The sequence below is a fragment of the Aythya ferina genome (assembly GCF_964211825.1).
Source record: "Aythya ferina genome assembly, chromosome: Z".
Classification (NCBI taxonomy): domain Eukaryota; kingdom Metazoa; phylum Chordata; class Aves; order Anseriformes; family Anatidae; genus Aythya; species Aythya ferina.
This window is the reverse complement of record NC_140299.1, coordinates 22321941-22345008: the sequence shown is the minus strand read 5'-3', so window position 1 is coordinate 22345008 and position 23068 is coordinate 22321941. Positions and strand designations below refer to the sequence as shown.

Genomic DNA, 23068 nt, shown 5'->3' with positions numbered 1-23068 from the left:
GGGAGTGTTGGAAACAATTGCAGATGATTAGCTTTTAGTTGAAAGGAATGTTCTTTCAGTAAGGATAAAGTTCTTAGCCAGACCTTTCAAATCGTAAATATTAATAATTTTACCACTGTAGTCCATAATTATCAGTCTTACCATTTCTGAATTCAACATCACATACAGGTAACATGTTACCTACTTTTCTTAATTATGACCAATGTTCCATATACTTAGAAAAAAAAAGTCAAGCTTCCCTTACATTATACTCTATTTGCAACTTACATTTTCCTTCAAATACTGTGTGTCTGTTAAACCATAAACATTAATTTAGGAAATATTATAACACTTTCCTCCCATTAATTACTTGATACATAGGCAGTGGATAGAAATGTAGTTCATATGAGTAGGTGAGAAAACAGATTAGTGAATGCACAAATCAAAGCAAATGAGATCTTGCTCCCAAGGTAAAAACTTGTTAGATATTGTGGAAGAATGAACTCACTGGCACTCTCTTCACTTCCAACAAAGTAGTGGGTGGCACAGGAAGAGAGACAGTTGAGAAACAGAGAACAAAAAGAAAAATAAACTGAGGAAGGTAAAGAATAAAAAAAAAAGGGTAGGAATGAGAAACAAAAACAGAGAAAAAGAGACTGACCAAAATGTAAATAAAATGAAGAAAAATGTCAATTAAAAGCTGACAAGCAAAAACTTTAAACCAAGGCAAGAGAACAAGAGAACAGGACAAAAACAGTTATGGTTAAAACCATAAAACAATGAGAATTGTAAAAGAGGAAAGAACTTGAAATCTAAACTGGTTTTCACTTTTTTCAGAACTGAGATGCTACAATCAAAACAAGCTTTTTGGCTTAGCCTGCTGTCACCACTCCTTGCATAACAGTGTCCAAAAGCTTTACAAATAATTTTGGAAACATAGTCCAGCAGGGCAGAGAAAATACATGTACGTCTAATGAAACCTGCAACCACCCTTAAGTGCTTTGTGTAACACAAATCTTGCAGGCAAGTTCGTAGTTTTTCTGTCCTATCTCACTATCCAGCTTTGTTATTTTAGTATAAGAGATTAACCCATCATCCCTCTTTTCATGAAAAGGAATTCTGTAATGAAAATTGCTCTCTCTCACTGATTATGAAAGGAAGTTTTTTTCCCAAGTACTTGAAGCAGGTTCTGATTCTTAAAGGGTGTTAACAATTTAAGTAGTGCTATAGAAACAGTTTCAAACAGAGATTCTTCTCTTTAATTCTCAATGTTTCACACAGCCACTGCTATTACAAAAAAGATGTGTATAAGAAACAAACTTCCATGAGTATTTTTTGTCTCATTAATTCATAGTGTCTGAGCTGTGCTAAATTATCTATGAAAGCCCCTACCCTTCTGTAGTCCTTGATACTTAAACCTTCCACTGTATCACACATACTGTTCCAGTTTGGACCTAGTTTGCCTAACCTGGTTTCATTTCACTTCAAAATTCGCCCCCCAGTAAAAACCTCTGTTCACCAGGATTCTGCTGTGATTTTCACCACTAACAGATTTGTCTTCTCCTTGTTTCACTGCTTGTTTCCACAATTCCACGTTCTTGTCTGCCCATTTCTTTTCCCAAGTAATCAGATCACTTGTCAGAGAATCATAGAATATCCAAGTAGGAAGGGACCCATAAGGATCATCGAGTCCAACTTCTGGGTCCCCAAAGGACCACGCCAAAAATCAGACGATGTGTCCTTCAAGCTTTTTGTGCCTTCATAAAATTTTCTGTTTCTCAAATCTTGTTTCTCTAGCAAGATTTGTTAGTCATATCTATCCAGATTCACACAATTGGTTATTCTACTGAAGATACCAATATAAAAAAAAATAAATTAAAAAATCATTAGAAAAACATTGAAAAAAATATTGCTATAAATAAAGAAATTTGCTATATTTAAGTTGATTTCAGAAGTATTTATATGTCAAGATAAGATTGTTTCAATCAATTTCTATTAGTTTTTGAACTAATGTTTTAGGAACTAATGTTTTAGTGGTAAACTTGGCAGTGCTAGGTTAATAATTGGATTTGATAATCTTAGAAGTCCTTTCCAACCTAGGTGATTCTATCAATATGGTATAGATATTTTTATATAACACATATATGGTATATATATACACACCATATACATATATCTATACCATTCCAAATATACGTATATGGTATACATATACCATGTATATACAGAATCACAGGATCAGAGGATGGCCAAGGTTGGAAGGGACCTCTGAAGATCATCTAGTCCAACCCCCCCGCTGAACAGGATCACCTACAGCATGTTGTGCAGGATGACATTAGGCAGATTTTGAGTATTTCCAGAGAAGGAGACTCCACAACCTCTCTGGGCAACCTGTGTCAGTGCTCTGTCATCCTCACAGTACAGAAGTGCCCCCTCATATTCAGCTGGAACCTCCTTTGCTTCAGTTTGTGCCTGTTGCCTCTCGTCCTGTTGCTGGGCACAACTGAAAAGGGATAATTTTCCCTCAGATATTTATACACATTAATTAAATCTCCCCTCAGTCTTCTCCTCTCCAGGCTAAACAGGCCCAGCTCTCTCAGCCTGTCCTTGTACAACAGCTGCTCCAGTCTTCTCGTCATCTTCGCAGCCCTCCTGTGGACTCACTCCAGTAGCTCCATGTCCCTCTTGTGCTGGGCAGCCCAGAGCTGGACACAGCACTCCAGGTGTGGCTGCACAAGGGCTGTGGGGAGGGGGAGGATCACCTCCCTTGACCTGCTGGCAACACTTTTCTGAATGCAGCCCAAGATACTATTGGCCTTGTTGGCCACAAGGGCACAGTGCTGGCTCATGGTCAGCCTGCTGTCCACCAGAACCCCGAGGTCCCTCTCTGCAGAGCTGTTCTCCAGCAGGACACCCCCCAGCCTGTGCTGATGCTTGGGGTTATTCCTCCCTAGGTGCAGGACCCTGCACTTTCCCTTGAACTTCATGAGGTTCCTTTCAGTCCAACCCTCCAGACTGTCGAGTTCCCTCTGAATGGCAGCACAGCCCTCTGGGGTATCAGCCACTCCTCCCGGCTTTGTTTTGTCAGCAAACTTGCTGAGGGTGCACTCTGCTCCATCATCCAGGCCGCTGAGGAATACATGTAAGTTGAACAACACTGGACCCAGTACTGGTCCCTGGTGGACACCGCTAGCAAATGGTCTCTGCACCACTAAGCACTATCCTACATTCGTATATACAGTATTGATATTCATATGTAATTTCACAGATTTTAAACTGAAATTAGACTGAATTTATACTGAAATTTAAGATCATGACAATACTCCTTTTTTACCACTGTTATAAATACCACTCGTAACTCCCACCCTCCAAGCTATTTTGAGGTTAATGTCATTTCTGAAAGAGCTGAAAGGAGTATTTTCTAACTTTTGTATCAATGGAGTACTACTTGCCTCCAGTATTTCAGCACTTGGATGTTAACAATGGAGGTGACATACTATTGCTGTTATTGCACAATCTCCTCAATTCTAAGCAAGCAAAACTGATAAAAATATGATTTATAAATATTATAAATAAATAAACATATTCTACAAAGTCAGACTGTACTCTTCTGTTAGGCCTACCACATAGAATGAAATGAAACTTTTGCAGATATTTCTAACATACCGTTTTCTTGAGATACTATTCAAATGCTACATCCTCATTTTTGCCCAAAACATCCACTGTGAAAATAATAAAAAAGCAGTAATTTCACTAAGTGTGGGATATCCAAGTTCTAAAATAAAAAACAAACCCTTCAGTATTTGCAAAGCTACCAACAAACTAAGCAATTCTTGATAAAGACTAATGTAATGGAGCATCCTTTTCCAGTTTTCAAGATGTTGCTAAGCATTTTTTTTTTCTCTTGAAAGAAGATTGAATTGTAAGTAACCTTCTAGGGGGAAATCAACGTAACTACAAAAAAGATAATCGAATTCAAAAGATAATAAAATCACTGGGGGAAAATTGGATTGGCTTTCTCATGGTAAGAAATAATTAGAAATATGTAAAACCATGATGACTTCTGATTTAAAGCATTTTTTCTACTAAAAAAATAATACTCAATTATCCAGTTATTATTTAGTATCTATTTGGTAACAATTTCTATATAGAATATTTACAGTACATCTTTATGCCCTTCACAAAAATATTAAGTAGTCTGATGAAAGAAGCTGGGTGCTTTTAAATAGACAACTGCTCCTGGTAGAGTAGGTTGGTACGGGAGACAGTAATGTAAATTCCAGATGTTGTTCCAGACAGTGTACCAGGGTAGAAAAACTTTACACAGCTTTTACTACAAGGACATGGGAACCGCCATACCGGAACTGACCAATGATCCATCCAGTCTAGCATCCTGTCTCTGGCAGTAGCTTGTACAGTATCTGATACTCCAGAAGTTGGCAAATTGCCTCCCCAGGTTGACACAAACAGTCAGGCAGTATTGTATCACCAGAGCAGAAGGTAGGAGGGAGGGGAAAGAGAGAAGAGTGTATCTAACATAAGAATATTCTGATTTTCATAACTTAACATTCAACATTTTCTGGATGCCCTCCCTTCTCTTTTGTCCTTCCCTCTTCCCATTCTGAATATGTCCACATCCACACGATTTAATCATGTCATTGAACAAGATGAAGTTGGGGTGCTTATAAAGGTGTGTAAATATCCAGGAAGCTTAAGCTAGGCTATTAAAGAGTTAGACGATTATTTCTTCATTCTTCACTAGGTTTGCTGGCAATAAATAAAATGTAAGGTTTCCAGACAGTAAATGAAATACTAGATATCCCTTGAGTAAAGCATGGATCATCTCTGAATTTAAGTCAAACAGTAGTCGAATCCAGGCCCAGATGCCTAATCCAAATAAACTTAAAACATGGAGGAATTAACAAAAAATAAACAAACAAAAAGCCCACCCCAAAGGCCCTGAGTTTTTCAGGCATGCTAAACAGCTAGAAGCAACAAATATATAACTTCAGCAGAAGAACAATCCGTTAATACAAAATTACTGACTGCTCAGCAGTGGGCTAGCAGCTAGCATTTACATACCAAGGTTTGACCACATTCTAGCAGTAGAGGGGTGAAGAAGGTGGAGAGAAAATTGGAGAAAAACAATTTAGAACAGGAGGATTTTTTTTCTTTCTCCCTTTAAAAGTTACTGACAATGCTAAACCCCAAACAAACACTAATCTTTTTGCTAAACAGAAAAGAAACCCCTCTTTCCAATGTGTTTCTAATACAGACCTCTGGCATGCACTTATTCTTTGTAACAATCAAGTAAGTATTTTGTCAACTTTTTTTTTTTTTTTTTTTTCTTAAATGTAGTTGAGTAAATCAATGGCCTTAGCAGGAGAGCCCTAACATAGAGCCAGTTTTTCCAGACTAGTGAAGGAACGTTGGCTCAAATCTGTATGGGAGGAGGGGAGCTAACATGGCTTTAATCCATCTTTGTGCCTCACTGGCATAAATTACAGCAGCACTTTTTCTTTCGTTCCCCAAGCTAGCATCGGCATGTGAAAAAGACTGCTGCTTAGTTTTCAGGAGCTTACTGTGTTTGTCACAGTTAAGCTTCTGCAGCTGAATCTGCAGAGACTGGTGATAATCTTGAGGAAGCCATATTTCATAATCATCTGTAAGGTATTATGGCAAAGAAAGAGACAGCATTCTAGAAAATACATATAAAAAGGTTAGGTTTATGAAAGAAATATAACCATTTTTTTTAGGTGTTTATCCAAAAGGATTTCACAATGCAAAGTTTAATAGCAGACGTATACAATAAGAAGTACTGGAAATAAAATGTGGAAGACATTAACAGATTTATGTGGAGTAGATATTAACAGTGTGCATCATTGATTTAGTTCTTAATACAAATGAAATTTTGTAATATAAAAACAGTCTGGCTGGCTTCAACATTTTCCTGATTCTGAAATTCCCATTCTGATAAAAAAAGGAAACCAAACCAAACCTATTCTAGCCTACTTTCTAGAGCAGACACTGGAGAAATGGTGTCTTGATACTTATTTTTTTTTTAGACACACATCTTTTTCAGAGACAAAACCTTTTACTGGAAGAGTATGAAAGAAATGAAATACTGTGTTCCTACTCCTGATTGCAACAGATTTCTCCTTGACACTGATATTAAATATTTTGAGAGAATTTTTCCTTGTACTATAAATGAAAACATTTCTGAAGTAAAGGACATAACTATTGATTCTGGATAGAGAATGCCTTTACTGAATGTACAGATTTTGTTTGTTTGTTCAAGAGTAAAACAATTTCTGTACAAAAAAAAAAAGTTTCTGTACAAACCAGGTAAAAAATTTTACAGTTAAATTGCAGTGAATGTCCTGGCAGAAGGAACTTAACATTTGCACCCAATGTTGTTAAAACATTTAACTGGCGTCAGGGGTAGTTTTGTAAAATTCAGAACTGGGAAAAGATTATAGGATTTGATGTGTATAAACTGGGCTGCACTTTAAATAGTTAGCACTGACCTTCACTGAGATTTTTGTCCAAAGAAGCAGTAATAAAAACAATTAAACAGACCCCTGCCCTTTATTATTGGCTATAATCAGGTGATCAGATTTATGAATAGCATTTGATTTGCACTGTGCAAATCAAAATAGCATTTTGTGACCAAGGAGGTATCTTTAAAAGCCCGCTAAGAGCTACAAGATTTTAAACAGTTTGTTTAAATGAACAGTTCCATTAAATTAATTTTTAGTCTTTACTATTTTAAATGAGATTTGTCACAAATAACTGACAATGGCCAAGCCAACATCAGTAAACAACCTGCATATGAAACACTATCTATAAAGCAAGATATCGAATGCCTTGTTTGAAATGCAAGACCTATACTCACATAATTTTCACAATATCCTTTTCACTGTAACTTGGAAAAGTATTTTCAAGCATTAACTTACTCACTTTGATTTAAAAATATTCCTTTTTTTCCCCTACCCCTTAAATTAAGAAACATTCAGAATAACGATCAAATTATTAATGATCAAGTGAACATCACTTGATCTGACTTCTTCACTAAGTTCAGACTCAACAAAGGTAACTAAGCATACAATAATTTCAAACTGAGAAAATGTGAAAAAAAAAAAACATATTTTTTTTCCAAATTCCCACCTTGTTTATTCTTTCTTGTCCCACAGTCTATCTGAAAGCTGAAGAGATTTATTTAGTTATTATTTAGTTATTTTTAGTTATTTCATATCAAAAGAAAAGAGTAAATTTCAGAGCCTAGACTTCATCCCTAAAATACTTAAGTGACTGCCTCATTTACATTAGTTTCTTATAGTTACAGCTATAACAGTGTTCTATGTGGAAGGAAAAAGCTGATCTCTCTCTTTGAAAGATCAAGTTCACATCCAACACCTAAGATTTCACCCAGGAAATACAAAATTCTAAATTTTGACTGTTTTAGTGTATGATATACATATAAATATATATTTTTGGGTTGTATGGAGTGCTGTTCCTTGTGAGTTTTAGGTTTCTTGATCTTAACAACTAAGCTTTGTATTCAAGAATGCTACAGGATCTTGTTCATAAAACTTCTCATGCATTTTATCTGTGAGAATGCACAAACAGTTGGAAACCTTCACAGATACATGGTAAGCTCATGTGGCAATCAGGTGAACATTAAAGAGAGAAAATGGTGGGTTGTTTTCTACAGAAAGTTCTACCAGCTCAGAAATTGTCAGGATTGTTAAGCTCTCATGAGAACACAAATATATGTAGGGATGTTAATAGTTTCAGGAAGTCTACACTAGTTTTCAAAGATCAGAGTGAGAACAGTGGAAAATAGTCCAGAATTTTGGTTAGGTATATTACAAGTGAATTTCTGTAGCAGAGAACTTGTAACGTCCACAAACACTGGTATTCCATCTGGAAAAGTATAGATTAAAACAAAAAACAAAAACCACAAACAAACAAACAAACACCTATTTCATAAGGATATAAAGCTGGTGGAAAATCAGCTAGAGAGCCCTATGTTTAGAAGTAGATGGCCACTGTTGTGTCAAGCTTCATGTGTCAAGCATGAAATAATAAATTTGGTGGGGTTGTTTACTTCACTTCTATTTATGACTTTAACAAAGAAGAATGTGTTTATAGAATGCATGTGCAATATGAAGTTTTCTGAAGAAGGGTCTTGAAAGAAGGGTCTTGAAGAAGAGTCTCGATGGGTGGAAGCCAGTGGGATGAGGTTCAACATGGCTAAGTGCCTGGTACTACATTTTTGTCACAACCCCATGCAGTGCTACAGGAATGGGGCAAAGTGGATGGAAAGCTCTGCAGAGGAAAGGGATCTGGTTGCATGAACAGGAGGCAGCAGTGTGCCCAGGTGGACAGGAAGGCCAACGGCATCCTGGCTTGTATCAGGAATAGTGTAGCCAGCAGGTCCAGGCAGGTGATTGTCCCCCTGTGCTCTGCTCTGGTGAGGCTGCACCTTGAGTACTGTGTTCAGATTTGGGTCCCTCGCTATAAGAAGGACATTGAGGTGCTCAAGCGTGTCCAGAGCAGGGCTACGACGCTGGTGAAGGGCCTGGAGCACAAGTGCTATGGGGAGCGGCTGAGGGCACTGGGGCTGTTTAGTCTGGAGAAGAGAAGGCTCAGGGGAGACCTTATTGCTTTCTACAACTACCTGAAAGGAAGGTGTGGGGAGCTGGGGTTCAGCCTCTTCTTGCAGATAACCAGTGACAGGACACAAGGGAATGGCCTCAAGTTGCGCCAGGGGAAGTTTAGGTTTGAAATGAGGAGACATTTCTTCTCAGAAGGAGTAGTCAGGAATTGGGATGGGTTGCCCAGAGAGGTGATGGAGTTGCTGTCCCTGGGGGTGTTCAAAGAAAGGTTGGACCTGGCGCTTAAGGACATAGTTGAGTGGGTCATATTGTTGGTAGGGGGATGGCTGGACCAGATGATCCTGAATGTCTTTTCCAACCTTAATGATTCTATGATTCTATTAAAGTTTATTGGAGTATTTACAATTTACGTGATTTTGGCAAACTAGTTATAGTACGAAAAATAGGATACAATTCAGAAAGCGCACTGGCTGAATTTCAACAAGGACAATTAACAGCATGGGTACAGGACAGAGACAGATTAGGCAACCATTCAGCAGAAAACAATCTGTGGCTTGGAATGGGTTGGAAACCAGGCATAAAAGAAACAATGACAAATAAAGTGGTCTTTTCACTCAACACTGACAAAGACTTGTATCTAGTCTTGAATTTCATGCTTTGAAAGAGAGATGAACCACTCAGGAAGAACGATCACAAATTGAGAAAGAATAATCTCTGCAGAAAGACTAAAAAGTTTTATTTTTTTGTCCAACTGAAAGAGATGACCTTGTGATTATTTTCAAGTGTGCTAAAAAGCATCTTGAAAAAGAGACAGTGAACAGTTTTCTAGAATCCACTCATATCACATGGAAGAGTGGATTACATACAAATATTCTGTACCAGTAGGCACATTTAAACACTACAAGAGATTGCCTGAGGAATCTCTGTCATTGGACTTCCAGTGAATAAATGTGACTAACAGTAAGAAAAATGCACTGCCGATACATTGTCCATTGGGTTATGGAAATGGTGTAATTACGTTTGGAGGTCCCCTTCTGGCCCTTTTCTGATGTTAACTCTATGATTAATCAGTATTCTTGGTGGCTTCAGAAATGAAATCTCTTACCAACTGAACAGCAGTATTTTTGATAATGAGAATAAACAGACATTTCTTAGAAGGATGAGTTACCTGGGAAAATGTTTCATTTCTTAGCAGCAGAAGATCTAATTCTACCTTTCTTGGAAACAGATAACAAAGTAGAGTGAACCATCATTAAATTGACCCATACACTTCATAACAGGAATGACAAGCTAGAATCCTAAAAGAACCCTAGAGCGGAAAGTGCAATAGCCCCAAATCAGCTACCTTTCTGTCAGGGAGATTATGTATCACTGTCTGTCAGTGCAGTCTGTCTGTCAGTGTTCCTTTTCCATAAATTAGTGGCAATTATAAGAATACATAGACAGCATTACAAACTTTCTAGTATTTATTCCTGGATGCATAGTTGGATTAGGATACGGTTACTATATGTATTTTTAAGTGGAGAATGACTTAATAGGAAAATAATTCAGAGTTCTAAATATCATTTTTATCCTATCTGAAGAGGAAGATTTTGCCTAAATTGACTAAAGCAGTCAATCCTTGAATATACTTGACTGCATTGGATTTTTTTATCCTCACAGCTGGATTATCTCTGTGGAAGATATTTTATGTCATGTTCACAGGATCTGCATCAGCAATTTCATTATATACAGTTGCCATAATATTTTTTGGACTGAAACTTGATTTTTACTAAAGGTGTAACTATTTGATGTTATAATCATGGTCCCAAAGTGGCACTACAACCTGACTAGGTGCCAGATGTATGCAATAAAATATATGTAGAAGTCCAAATGCTAAAGAAGGTGAGTAGCAGTGTTCTTTATAAAGTGTAACCTGTGCAGTGTTTTCACTTCCAAATTCAGGCATATCCAGTAATCTAGAGTGGAAGTACCAAGTAGACACTACTTCCAGATGGGTCTTTTGCTGTCACACGTTTAGTTTTCAGTCTCCAAGCAGAAGACACCTCACTAAATTTTGGGGAGAAGTCTGTCATGTGAAGTCCCGGGTAAGACTTTCAGCTCAGAATGAGTAACCATGTTCTGTCAAATCTACCTCTGCTGCACTCTGCACCTTTGTGAAAGTAAAGGATGAAGTCCTACATCTGATGTTTTCTTAGATGGACTAAGAGTACATAAATACAAAATAATGATGAAATAGTACTAAAGTAGTCCAGCAAATCTTAAAAAAAGCATAAACAATAGTTTTTCACATGGAGCTGCAAGGACAACAATGTGTGCACCAGGATGATCAGCATATTTTCTTGATGTACCTAGATGCCACGAAAATGTACGTCTACTTCTTTGGAGATACTTTTATTGTTACGAGCACCCTTTCTGGCAGTACACAACATGTTTATTTCAATATTTTTGATTTCTGCAGGTGAAATTAAGTTTTGTTTGCCGCAGACATATACATATAGTCATTCTCACTTAGCATCAGTTTGCAATCCCAGCAAAGATCCTGCTATTTCATGTTAAAACTTAGTATTATTCATTTCTCTTCAGATCTCTTCACTACACTTCCTCAGATGCCTTCTTAGACAGTAGAATCTGGTAATAATTATCAAACACCATACACACTGTTTACAATAGAGTCATATTTCTTTCTTCTTTTTTTCCTGCATAAAAAGTAGAATGCTGCTGAAAAGTACCCAAACGTCTGCTATGCTTCATGCCAATACAGCAGCTCAGCCAAATATGCAGAGAAAAGTTTGCCAAATAAAAGAAAACATAACAAATTGGTAATGGTTTCTATCTTGACAGAAAATGAAAATTATACCTCAATGTGTGGCCACTCCTGTGGACACATAAAAATGTCTTAGAGGCAATCATTCTACCTCAGATAACACACCCTGACAGTAGAGCGAAGCATAGTGGCTGGCTTTCACTTCCCATAAAAAGAGCAGCCATGATCTACAAAATAGCCTGGAGGAATCACATAATTTGTGCATATCATATATGTGTATGCCATACACTAATTATATTTATTATGAATCTTATAAAGTACTATTATTGTTTTTGAGTAGAATTATCGTGTTTGGAGGAGTATATTGAAATTAAGATATTTTTTTTTAATGTGAAGTCACTATACTTACCTCAATTCATCCAATCCAATGAAGAAATGAAAACACTAAGTCTTTATCCCAAAATACGAAATTCAACTCTCCAAGCCATTCAGTCATGAATACCTTTTAGAAGACTTCATTGCTTTGCTAATGTTGTATGTGGATCTAGCCAATTTGTGAAATAAAAATATTTTACAAATTATTTAGCTTCGAAGTAAATTCTTTGAAAATGGAACAAGACTCCAGTCTATAATTTACTGAACTGCAAAACTAATAATATAATGTTAATTATTAGTCTATTGCTTAGCATCATATTATTCTAAATTTTCATTATAGTGCCATTTTGAATCCAATGTTATTTTCTGAACAAAAAAAAAACACACAATTTGATAATCTGAAATTACAACAATCCTTCAGTTTAAATTGCCAACAGGGAGAAGCATTATCACCAATTAGATGTCAGTAGTTACTCAGACGGGAACACAAACGATGATGACTAGACTTTGCAAGTCCTTAAATGACTGGTTATATTACTGTGAAAAGAAAGATCAGTTGTTCAGGTGTTCAGAGGTAAAGGAAAGGCTGCATACTTTCTGTAGAATTTAAAAGCACATTGGTATGTCTGAAGAATCTCAAAGTATTAGTGAAATCCTGAAGTCCAGGGGACAAAAAATTTATGCCATATGTTATACCTCATCCTCAAAGAGCTACATAATGCCCAAGATAGAAAAGACATAATGAAGGAAGATTATGTAATTTAAAGAATTTACCAAATAGAAGATGACAAGAGAAACTTAAAGTAACAAGCGGTAATGAAACTTATCCTGAAAGGGGCAAGATTTGGGAAATTAATTTCTCTATTTTCAAAAACAAGAAACCAAAGCAATTTTTTTTTTCTGCTTTACCTGTTAAAATTGCCAATGAATAAAAGCAAATAAAGCAAGGTTGTATTTCTTCTTTTCATTCCAGACAGAAGAGTTAACATTAAAAGTAGAAAGAAAATTTAAGAAAAAGAGTCCGAATTTTTAAACTACCATATTCTGTAGTTCTGTTTAGATTATAAAGCTAAGAGAAATTCTCGGTTTTTCTTCGAAAAAAAAGAACATAAGCAAAAAATATAATCAATGAAATAAAAAGCAAAAAAGATTGCTGCTGATGTTTGAATAGCTATTGCTTTGAAAGAATAACAGGATTTTTAATAACCTATGCAGTAACTCAAATGAAATTTCACTGAGAAAAATATGAGATAATATTGTACTCACTATGCACTACATATGTAAATATGTTGTCTTATGACTGCAAGAATTCTATGCTAAGTGCTGTACTACTAGTTTTAGTGTTTCTGCTAGTAAATGTCTAAAGTATTCTGAAAAAAATAAAATCCTAGTATTTCCCCTGTGAGGTCTCAGCTCTACTCAGTGAAAAGCAAGAAGGTGTGACTGTAAAGCTGCAGAATCTGTGCAGCTTTTATTTATCTTACTAAATTAAAAATAAGCAATGATTCATTCATATGATAGAAATAAAAATGAAGAAGTGAGCTGACTTATCTAAAATTTTAGTATCATCCATTATGAGACCATTTAGGCCTCATAATTTGCAATTCAGCTTTTTATTACCTACCGTCTTTTTTTTTTTTCTGTTAAATTTCTTTGGAATGTATCTTTAAACAGATAGTCTAAGATTTTCTGATTTAATGTATAAAAATTACCATTTTTATATTATAGATTATTGTAATTTGACCTGTTACTTCCAGATGAAAAATTTATTTTCATTTATTAACACGTAGAACAAAAAATATGAAATAAAATGTAAAAACAAAACAAAACAAAACAAAAACATTTTGCCTCCCATACATTATATTCCCTCCCACTCTTTTTTATGTTGTCTTTTCTCAGATCAGTATGCACATCTTTTTCATTCACAAAATGGCAGTAAATCTAACTTATTTAGACGGTCTGCATTTCCTCCCAATGCTTAAAAAGCACTTCATTAGCATGCTTATCTTTCTGTTTTGTGTAAGTCTTCTCAAACATACATAGGGTCCTTTAATAACAATTAGTTATATCATTTATTTCCTATTTAAAAAGGATTTTTAATGTACTTTAGAACATCTTTGTACATTTTAGTTTGTCTTACTGTAATTCAATTTTGTTTTCTAGTTACTGGTACTAGTTTGGGGTTTGGAAGATGTAGGTATCTGATTGGTTTCCTACTCCCAAGATGGGAAGCTTTACGAAGATCATAAATGGACATATGACATATTTTCACTTACTCATTTCAAGTTATTTGAGATATAGAAATTCTGGGTGTTTTAAAACACTCGCCAGGATCATTGTTCAATTTTCTATTTTAGTGGTAGTTCTGTTGTGGCTGTGATAGCTTATGTGTACAACTAAGGAAAATGTTGTAGGCAGAGATATTATATTGGACCAACTGTATTGCCAGGCTTATAAAAAACACGACCAGTTTGTATAAAACATTTTCTAAAAAAAAACTTCTTTATAACTATTCCATGAAAGCATTTTTTATTATCATTGAAAAGCTTCCTGTCTAAGATTGCAGGATCACAATTCAAATCATAAGGATTTTTCCCATTCCCTACTTAATGTGGGTTCTTTGGATGAAAGATTAACATGAGTAAACATGGTACAGGTTGCTTCTTTGACTGTGGAGGTCACAACTTCTGCAGCACTTCATCAACTCCAGTGCTACCCTGCTTTGTTGGGGTCACCCTCCATTTCAGGTGAGTCTATCTTATCCATCAGTCTTTAAAATACTTACCACTCCACAGTTTTTCTAGGACTTAAGACTGTACAAGGCAAAACGTTTCCTACTGTCCTGCATTATTTTCCAGAGTACTAAACCAGTATGTTTTAGCTGACTCCTGATGCATCAACTCTTTGATGCAGAAACACATCTGGTGTTTCTGCTACTCCTTAAATTTAGGCTTAACAGTAAGACCATGCTAGTGCAGTAGGGTTTCAGAACACATAGAGAAGTTTAGCTAGAGGTGATAAACTAAGTAAATTCAAAGGTGGGAGATGGTGCTAACTCCTTTCATAACTTATTCCTGCTGGAGATAACTGGCACAGAAAGCATGCTATCTTCTTTCCTCATAATGATGTAATGAAGAAGAAATAAGGCAAAGAAACAAGTAACTAAATGTACCACTAAAAAGTAAAATGGTAGTAAGAGGGATATGAAAGAAAAAGGATTCATTAAATCGAAAGAAGAGACTGGTTTGTAAAACAATTGAAAAACGAAGAGTGTGATTATTCCTCACTCAGATCCAACCAGTAATAAACACAGAAATCCAAATCCATAAAACTTACCAGCCTTCATCATTATCTACTTCAGGTTCAGAAATCTCATTTTCAGGAGTTTCTTCAATTGCCTGGGTTAACTTTGATTTGAACCGGTCCAATAGTGCCAGTGTCTGAAATTAAATACATAGTTTTAAGGAAGTTACATAGATCTATAAATAACAATAGGTATATAAAACATCTTCAAACTATTATAATTTTGAGACACAGTACAATAAGATGGAAGAAAGAACTGTTCTATGAACTGAAAACAAACACTGCAGACAGAGACAAGCGAGAGAGTCAGAGACACCACAAGTGAGAGCACCAACGGTGAGAGAGTGTGCAGTGCTGGGGATACATATTTGAGAGCACTTGCATGGCCATCTAATGAAATCAACATGCATATTTAAGGAAAAAAAATATTGTGGTTATACTTACAGAATACAAACCTCTGATTAAACAACACTAACCACTGACAACAAATTTTACTGCTTGAACCTGCCGTTTTAATCTAGTAAAGCAAAACATTGCATAAATTACAGATGACTTATGTATTGAAGACCTAGCTTGGTCGATACTTACATACTTTTACATTGCTGATCTTTATAATTTTGTACTGACATAAAAAAAATTCAAAGCTTTAGACTTGAATACAATGAACCACCTTAACTTCTTCTACAGATACAGATCCTTATGCTACATACATTAAGCTCGTACTGATTTATATTTGGTATTTTATTCTCCAGCTGACATTGCCCAGTCTTTCAGCTACAAAATGTCACTGACGTTCAGGTGACATCTGAAGATCGTATCACAGGTCTTGTTTCTGATCACTTGAGAGATGTCGATTACACAAGAATTGTGTGCCTAAGCTTTGCAGTGGTAGAGGGGTCACAGGGCTCTTCATAAAAAGGGCAGACCATAAGAATAATTTGCACAATCCGCAGCTTATTTCTTGCTGATATTTGAGACATTCCTGGAAAGGAAAGCGTCAGGGAATAAGTGCTTGACTGAATTTATGTGGTAAACTACATTTGATCTGTAGGTGATAGGTTGGCCACCTATGTTGTAAAACACCTCTGTATGGCTATTTAGTTTTGTTTGGTCAAGTTTTTCAAATTTAAAAGAATAAAAACTAAACAAGAATAGAAAACAGAAATAGGAAATACCAGAAGTGTTCACTGGAATCAAATTTCCTTCTGGGAGCAATCTTAACTTTAGGAGTTTCCTGGCTTTTGAATTCTTTCAAAAACACATTTTAACACTGCCAAAGGCAGGTTTTGGATTTTTTTTTTTGTTTGCATTTGTTTTCTTTATTTTCTGTTTAATCTTCTGTTTAAGATAGGAGAGAGGAAAATTTATAAAATACTTGAGTCTGTGAATCATTCAAGTTCTGCAGTTTTACACGTTACTGCAGACAAATGCTTACAACATCTGAAAGAGCAAATCTCTGCTCAGGCCATCAGATGAAAACAAACTAACCCTTTTTACATGAAATTGTGACCAATCAAAACCACATTCCTTGTGTCTTGCCTAATTTACTCTGGTGCCAGCATTTTTGTAAGTAGACCTGTCAATAAAAATAATTTCAAAGTGTCTTAGAAGGCATTTTTTGCAGTGAATGATTAGATGCCATAAGGTGGATCATGTAACTTCATAAATTGACCCTTGCAAAATTATAAGGTCAGGATGTGCAATGTCTGCTATTTTAAAGAGACACATACTTTCCCTATCTTCTCCTACTCTTGTACAGAGGACAGAAGATAGAACTGCATTGTAGGACCAGGTAGGAGGTTTGCAAGGCTAGAAGAGGCCCACCACAAATGAAATGGCATACAAGAACTTGATTATTAATTATTGAAGAGTCAATGATGTTGATGACCAGATGACTGATTATTGATGAATAGTTTCTAACAAGGCTACATAAATAAAAATTAAGATGACTAAAATATCTTGTCAACTTATTTTGTTTTCCTAGGATGTCCAGGACAGGGCTGATCCAAATTCACTAGAAGTGGTTTTAAATTCCTTGATCCACTTTGCCAACCGATCTTTAGTACTCTTTAATGAAGTGAACAGACTTCTAAATGTACAAAGTTTCCACAAAGTTCTTAGTTTAGAGCTAAATCAGCTTGCTGCAAATATAAAGATTTGCCAGCCACTGCTTTGAAGTTTTTAAGCCTCAAGTTTCCAATCTCTCTGGCTTCAACAATTGAATACGAACATCTTTGTAACTGAATTGACACGCACTTAAAGACCCATGCATCTGACGCACCGCATAGATTTTACATTAATGTAAAATCTTCAGAGGTAGTTTCATATATTTAACCGTTTCAAACTTGTCTATTTTAGAAAAATAAACACAAATATTTATGTCAAACTTTAAGTTGATTACATTTGCATACTGAAGTCTATATACATGTTGACTGCAAAATATTTTTAATTATATTTAAAAATGGTTTTCTTTTTATAGTTCAGTTAAAAACTTTTTTTTTCACTTCAAAATGCCTAATGTGATGGATGAATTTGATCTATAAAACATTATATAAACTGTAAAAAAACCCAGCACTTTGGAGAGATGCCAAATAAGCAAACTTCTGTCCCAGTCCTATCTTACAGCAAGCTACAGAGCCAAGGAAAGCATTGTAGAGAAATGCAAACTCTCGTAAACATCATCAAAGATACCTCTGTGTGGGTAGCTTTTCCTTCTGGAATATTTTAGTGACTAAACTGATTATACTTTCAAAAATACATAAAAACTTCGTTTATCAGTGTATCTGGGTAATCTATAGGTGATCAGAGTACACACTCATACAGGTATACTTATTATTGTTTGGGAATAGACAGATTCTTTTTATAGAAAAAGAAACATGGGATTTTTAATCTTCATTTTTACACAAGTGAAGAAATAATAGTTTTCAGAACTCTTTCTGGAATCTTATTCCGTAGTTTTTCAAACAATTACCTGATCTTCACGAGAAACGCCTTTCTTTGGCTGCTGCTTCCGCTTGTCTTCATATTTTCTCTTCTCCTGAAGGTATTCTTCAACAACACTATTTGGAGCAGGTTCCTCTTCTGAATAAGGAAACATATATGGTTAAACAAAATAAATTTACGTTTATAATTTAGTAGCATTTTGGAGAACATTTGTGACTTCTGAAATACCAAGCACAACACTTCCATAAAATGTTTCAGCTGTATTGCTTTCTCAGCAAATAGAATGATTTGCTACTTGCTGAAATGAAAAACAAAACACTGTATTGGGCAGAGAATGAGTCCAAAAATTTTTGTTTCAATTTTATTTTACCACCGAGCCAGGGAAAGGAGGGTAACAAAAATAAATACTCTGATGGTAAGATGAGAAATAAGAACTTGCTGAAATTCCTTTAACAAGTTTACCATTGTTTCTGAACACTTTTCACGGAGCAGCCAAACTGGTATGTTGTATTAATGTTCTGGAGCTATGGAAAAATTGCTAGTTTTTCTGTTTTGTAGGTTGAAAAATCTATAAATCAAACCCTTGATATTTAGATGATAGCTGACAGCTACACAGAGATGATTTCTATTTCCATAATAAATTTCCCTCTCACTTCTAAAGTTTTCTATAAAGTCTCTATAAGTTTTCTATAAAGTCTAAATGCAGCATGTCATAATAAGAGGGAATAAATTTGTAGTAGTTGTATCTACATATCAAATATATTTGTTTACATATCCCTATAAATAGAATCTCTTATTTCTTTGTTATCCTAATTTGTATGTTGCATGCATATATTTGAAGAGTAACTGGCAAAACATTTCCATCAAATATACAAAAAACTGCTTTTTCCCCGTTTTCCTCTTGACAGCTTGGATATAATGAGGAGCAGACAGAGAATTAGTGAAGAAAGAAAGAAATGTCATCTTCTATAAGGACCAAACAAGACAAATGCATATACACAGACGTTTGGGGATGGTTAAACAGCTGAATGAATGAAATAAAATCTACTATAAAATCTCATGCAGCATAATATTGGAGGAACTAAAGAGGATAACAAAGTACAGTATAAAACTACAAGTCATAATGGCTCAGATTCATCTTTACCCCCTTTGTGTCAAACTTTTCTACTAATTACTAAAATATATTCTTAATTCAAGACCAACCCCTTGTGAACACTAGTTTATGCATAGATGTGTGTATCAAATCAAACTTGTTGACTGTGGGAAAACAATATACTGCCTTATATATACATATACTATATTGCTACATAAATAGAGACTAAATATTAGTGAAAATATTAGCTAGATACCTAAAATCCATGAGATTTCCTATAGAAAACAACCTTTCAGGTGACATTTACCTAAAGGGGTGTTTTGAAAAGAATCCTGTCTACCCCATAGTAATTATAATTGTTCAGTTATGACAAGTGAAAAATATGGGAAGAGTGTTCTTGAAAATACCAGTCTCAACCTGGCAATAAACATTATAGTGCTGTGATCCAAATTTTAGTATACATATGCTGAAATTAAAGTCACGATTCTTAGTCACACATGTCTTTTGAATAAGATTTTAATTTAATCTAGTAGAGCTCAAATATAATTCTCATACATATAGGTTAAATTCCCCTGAAGTATGTGTTTGTGTATTTTTATCACCCTCATATGGTTGTCACTTACTGTTAACACAAATGATTTAAATTTCAGTTTAAGCTTTCTCTTAAGATGATTGTTTCTTGGGTCTTTGTCTGTCATAATTTTTATAATCCTCAATTTCATTTACTCTGCCTCCTAGGAAAGCCTTTTCACAAGTCAGACGAACGATAATCAGATCCACCTGAACTAACTACTAACTTCAGAGTGAGTCAACCAAAACTGTTATGCACTTGTATGCATCATATTTCTGTACCTTTTGTTACAAAAACTTAAAGATATGCTTGCATTTTTCCATGAGGCCTTAGAACTTATTACTCCACATTAAAAGCAAGTAACATAACAGGAAGGATTTTCAATAGCTGTTAAAACAACGGGTTTCTAACACATTTTAAAACAACTCAAAACCATAAACACTGTCTATTTGTTAATATAAACAAAATATTCAGCTTTCATAAGTAGTGAGTCTTTGAAAAAAATATTTTGTGTCTGCATGAACAAACTCAGGTAACTACCAAAGAAAAGAAAGTGTCTGGAAGAGAGTTGTTGGTTGAAAGTACCATTTTAAAGTGTAAAATACGGTTTCAAAATGCAAAAGCAGATTGCACAGCTACTATTTCATTTCTGCTAGTCAGCATCCCACAGCCAATCCAAATCTTTCATATTTGAGTTGAAAAAAGAGGAACCACAGCGTTATAGATGGACTACACCTTCACATTGAGCAGGGTAAACTTAGGACCAGCTTGTTGATCCAAAGTATAAAGATCATTACATTAGCTTTAATATATTTAAGCTTCAAACTCCTTAATCTAAGAGCATTTATTCAGATAAAACTGAATGAAACAACGACATGAAGGCACTGTGATGAAATAACATAAAAATGTCTTATTTAAGTAGTGTAGGATGCAGAAAATAGTAGTTTAAGTTAGAGAGAATTTGCACATGTGCCTTACAGCCATCAAATCAGGATGTGTAAATTGCACCAGGCAAAGAAAGATTTTTTTCTTTAGTTTAAATAAAATTATGTGTATATTACATCATTAGGTTGCTCTGCTGGAGGGTAGGAAGTCCCTGCAGTGGGACCTGGACAAGATGGGTCAATGGACAGAGCCAATGGGATGAGGTTCAACTTGGCTATGTGCCAAGTCCTACACTTTGACCACAACAACCCCATGCAGTGCTACAGGTTTGGGGCAGAGTGGCTGGAAAGCTCTGCAGAGAAAAGGGATCTGGGGGTGTTAATCGAAGCTCACCTGAACACGAGCCGTCAGTGTGCCCAGGTGGCCAAGAAGGCCAGCGGCATCCTGGCTTGTGTCAGGAATAGTGCAGCCAGCGGGACCAGGGAGGTGATCGTCCCCCTGTACTCTGCTCTGGTGAGACCACACCTTCAGTGCTGTGTTCAGCTTTGGGCCCCTCACTGCAAGAAGGGCATCAAGGCCCTGTAGTGTGTCCAGAGCAGGGCTATGAAGCTGGTGAAGGGCCTGGAACACAAGTCCCATGGGGAGCAGCTGAGGGTACTGGGGGTGTTTAGTGTGGAGAAAAGAAGGCTCAGGGGAGACCTTATGGCTCTCTACAGCTACCTGAAATGAAGGTAGCTTCAATGGGGGAATGAAGGAGTTGGGAGCTGTGGGCTGGCCTCTTCTTGCAGATAACTAGTGATAGGACACAAGGGAATGGTCTTAAGTTGTGCCAGGGGAAGTTTAGGTTGGAAATGAGGAGACATTTCTTCTCAGAAGGAGTAGTCAGGAATTGGAATGGGTTGCCCAGGGAGATGGTGGAGTCACTGTCCCTGGGGGTGTTTAAGGAAAGTTTGGACATGGTGCTTAGGACATGGTTTTGTGGGTGACATTGGTAGTAGGATGGTTGGACCAGATGATCTTGGAGATCTTTTCCAACCTTAATGATTCTATGATTCTAGGGAAAGTTAGGGAAAACAAAAAGAAAAAAACCCACAACACTTTCTTTACTGAAAATACACTTCATTCTTAGGTATATTTCTAAGTATATTACACATAAAATGCATATCATATATATATTAATAGTAAAAAAATATATATATAATTTCTAAGTATATTGCTACTGTCTCTTAGCTAGCCTGAATTACCACCAAGAAACCCTTCATTCTCCTGTGACATAAACTTCAGCATTTGTGTAATTTATATTTTTTTCAGGTAGATGCTTCTATCCCGAAATATTCCTTTAGGGAATAACAGATGCCAACATGATGATGTAATCTATCCTCATAGTTTGTTTTTAAGCCATGGTTTCCAATGATAGCCTGAAACTAAAGATGAGATTCATAAGTTTTTAAACCAGAAATGACGAGATTGATTTTAAAAAAAATACAGAAGGGTTTATTTTTATCACATTTAAATTAGGAACAGTTCAAATGATGTCAGTTTCTAAATACAAAATTGCAAAAGTATAACAAAGACCTGAGAACTTGTTCTAAGGGTGGTGAACTGAATGCCAGTCAGTTCAGAACAGGAAGTGGAGCAAAAGACAACGCTTGATAAAAAAGTTTTAAAATTCATTCCTACAGCACCTGGTAAATCAAATAGTGTAGTAAACACTCAACAGAAGTTGCATCAGACAACTTCAATTTCACAAACTGTAACTGAATTTTACCTTCCACTTTACAATAAACAGTAAATATTAGTTCTAGGCCTGCTAACTGTGGTAGATCAGAAAAATATGATCCTTTTTTAAGCTGACATTCATTTCTCAGCTTGATGTTCACTTACCAAGATTCAAATTCTGTCGTTAACGTAGGGAACATTGTCTTTACATGCACAACAGTTGCTGATGTGCATGGTAAGGTACCAGTATTTTTCAGCCAAATCCTTTACTGACCGTATGCATACAAATGTCCACAGTACTTCGGTTCTTTACAATTTTGTTATTTGTATCAGTGTTAGAAAAACAACTTGTAAAAACATCTGTCCTTGTAATAAAGGAAGCAGAACCCATGTAAGACCCAGAGATTTTATTCCCTTATTAAGGGAGAGATAATGAAGCTATGCATAAAACATTTGTTGGAATGAAAATCAGTTTCATTTGCTGCAAGTATTACCAGAAACACACTGATCTTCAGAAGGGAAGAAATGATGTATTGTGACAGAGAAAAATGCATGCTGTTTCTTAAGGTTTAATGTCAGCACACCAACTCACAAAAAAACAACTTCCATGCTGACGAGAGCCAATGAAAGAATTTTGATGTTTTTCGCTTGATAAGGTACAGCTAATATGAAGATTTTTAGACAACTAGGCATAAGTATCTTACATTACAAAACATTCCTGACAAAACTAATCCCATTAACTCTTGTGATGCATTTAGCATTTAGAATTATTAGTTCATGCATAACCAAGGTAAGATAACAAGGAAAGTGCA

The 23068-nt window shown here is 35.7% G+C and overlaps 1 protein-coding gene across 2 annotated transcripts in view; it reads right to left on the bottom strand.

The window, feature by feature from the left end:
* The window catches only part of CWC27 (CWC27 spliceosome associated cyclophilin), a 124204-nt gene that overhangs the window by 5345 nt on the left and 95791 nt on the right, over positions 1–23068 (bottom strand). The window contains exons 12-13 of one of the 2 annotated variants that reach the window (XM_084505252.1): positions 18017–18126; positions 15079–15182 (exon numbers count right to left, since the gene is read on the bottom strand). In XM_084505252.1, coding sequence (XP_084361378.1) covers positions 15079–15182; positions 18017–18126 — 214 coding nt within the window. Of the gene's footprint in view, positions 1–15078; positions 15183–15534; positions 16028–18016; positions 18127–23068 lie in introns of those variants that run through there. The other variant, XM_084505253.1, reaches the window with a different exon arrangement.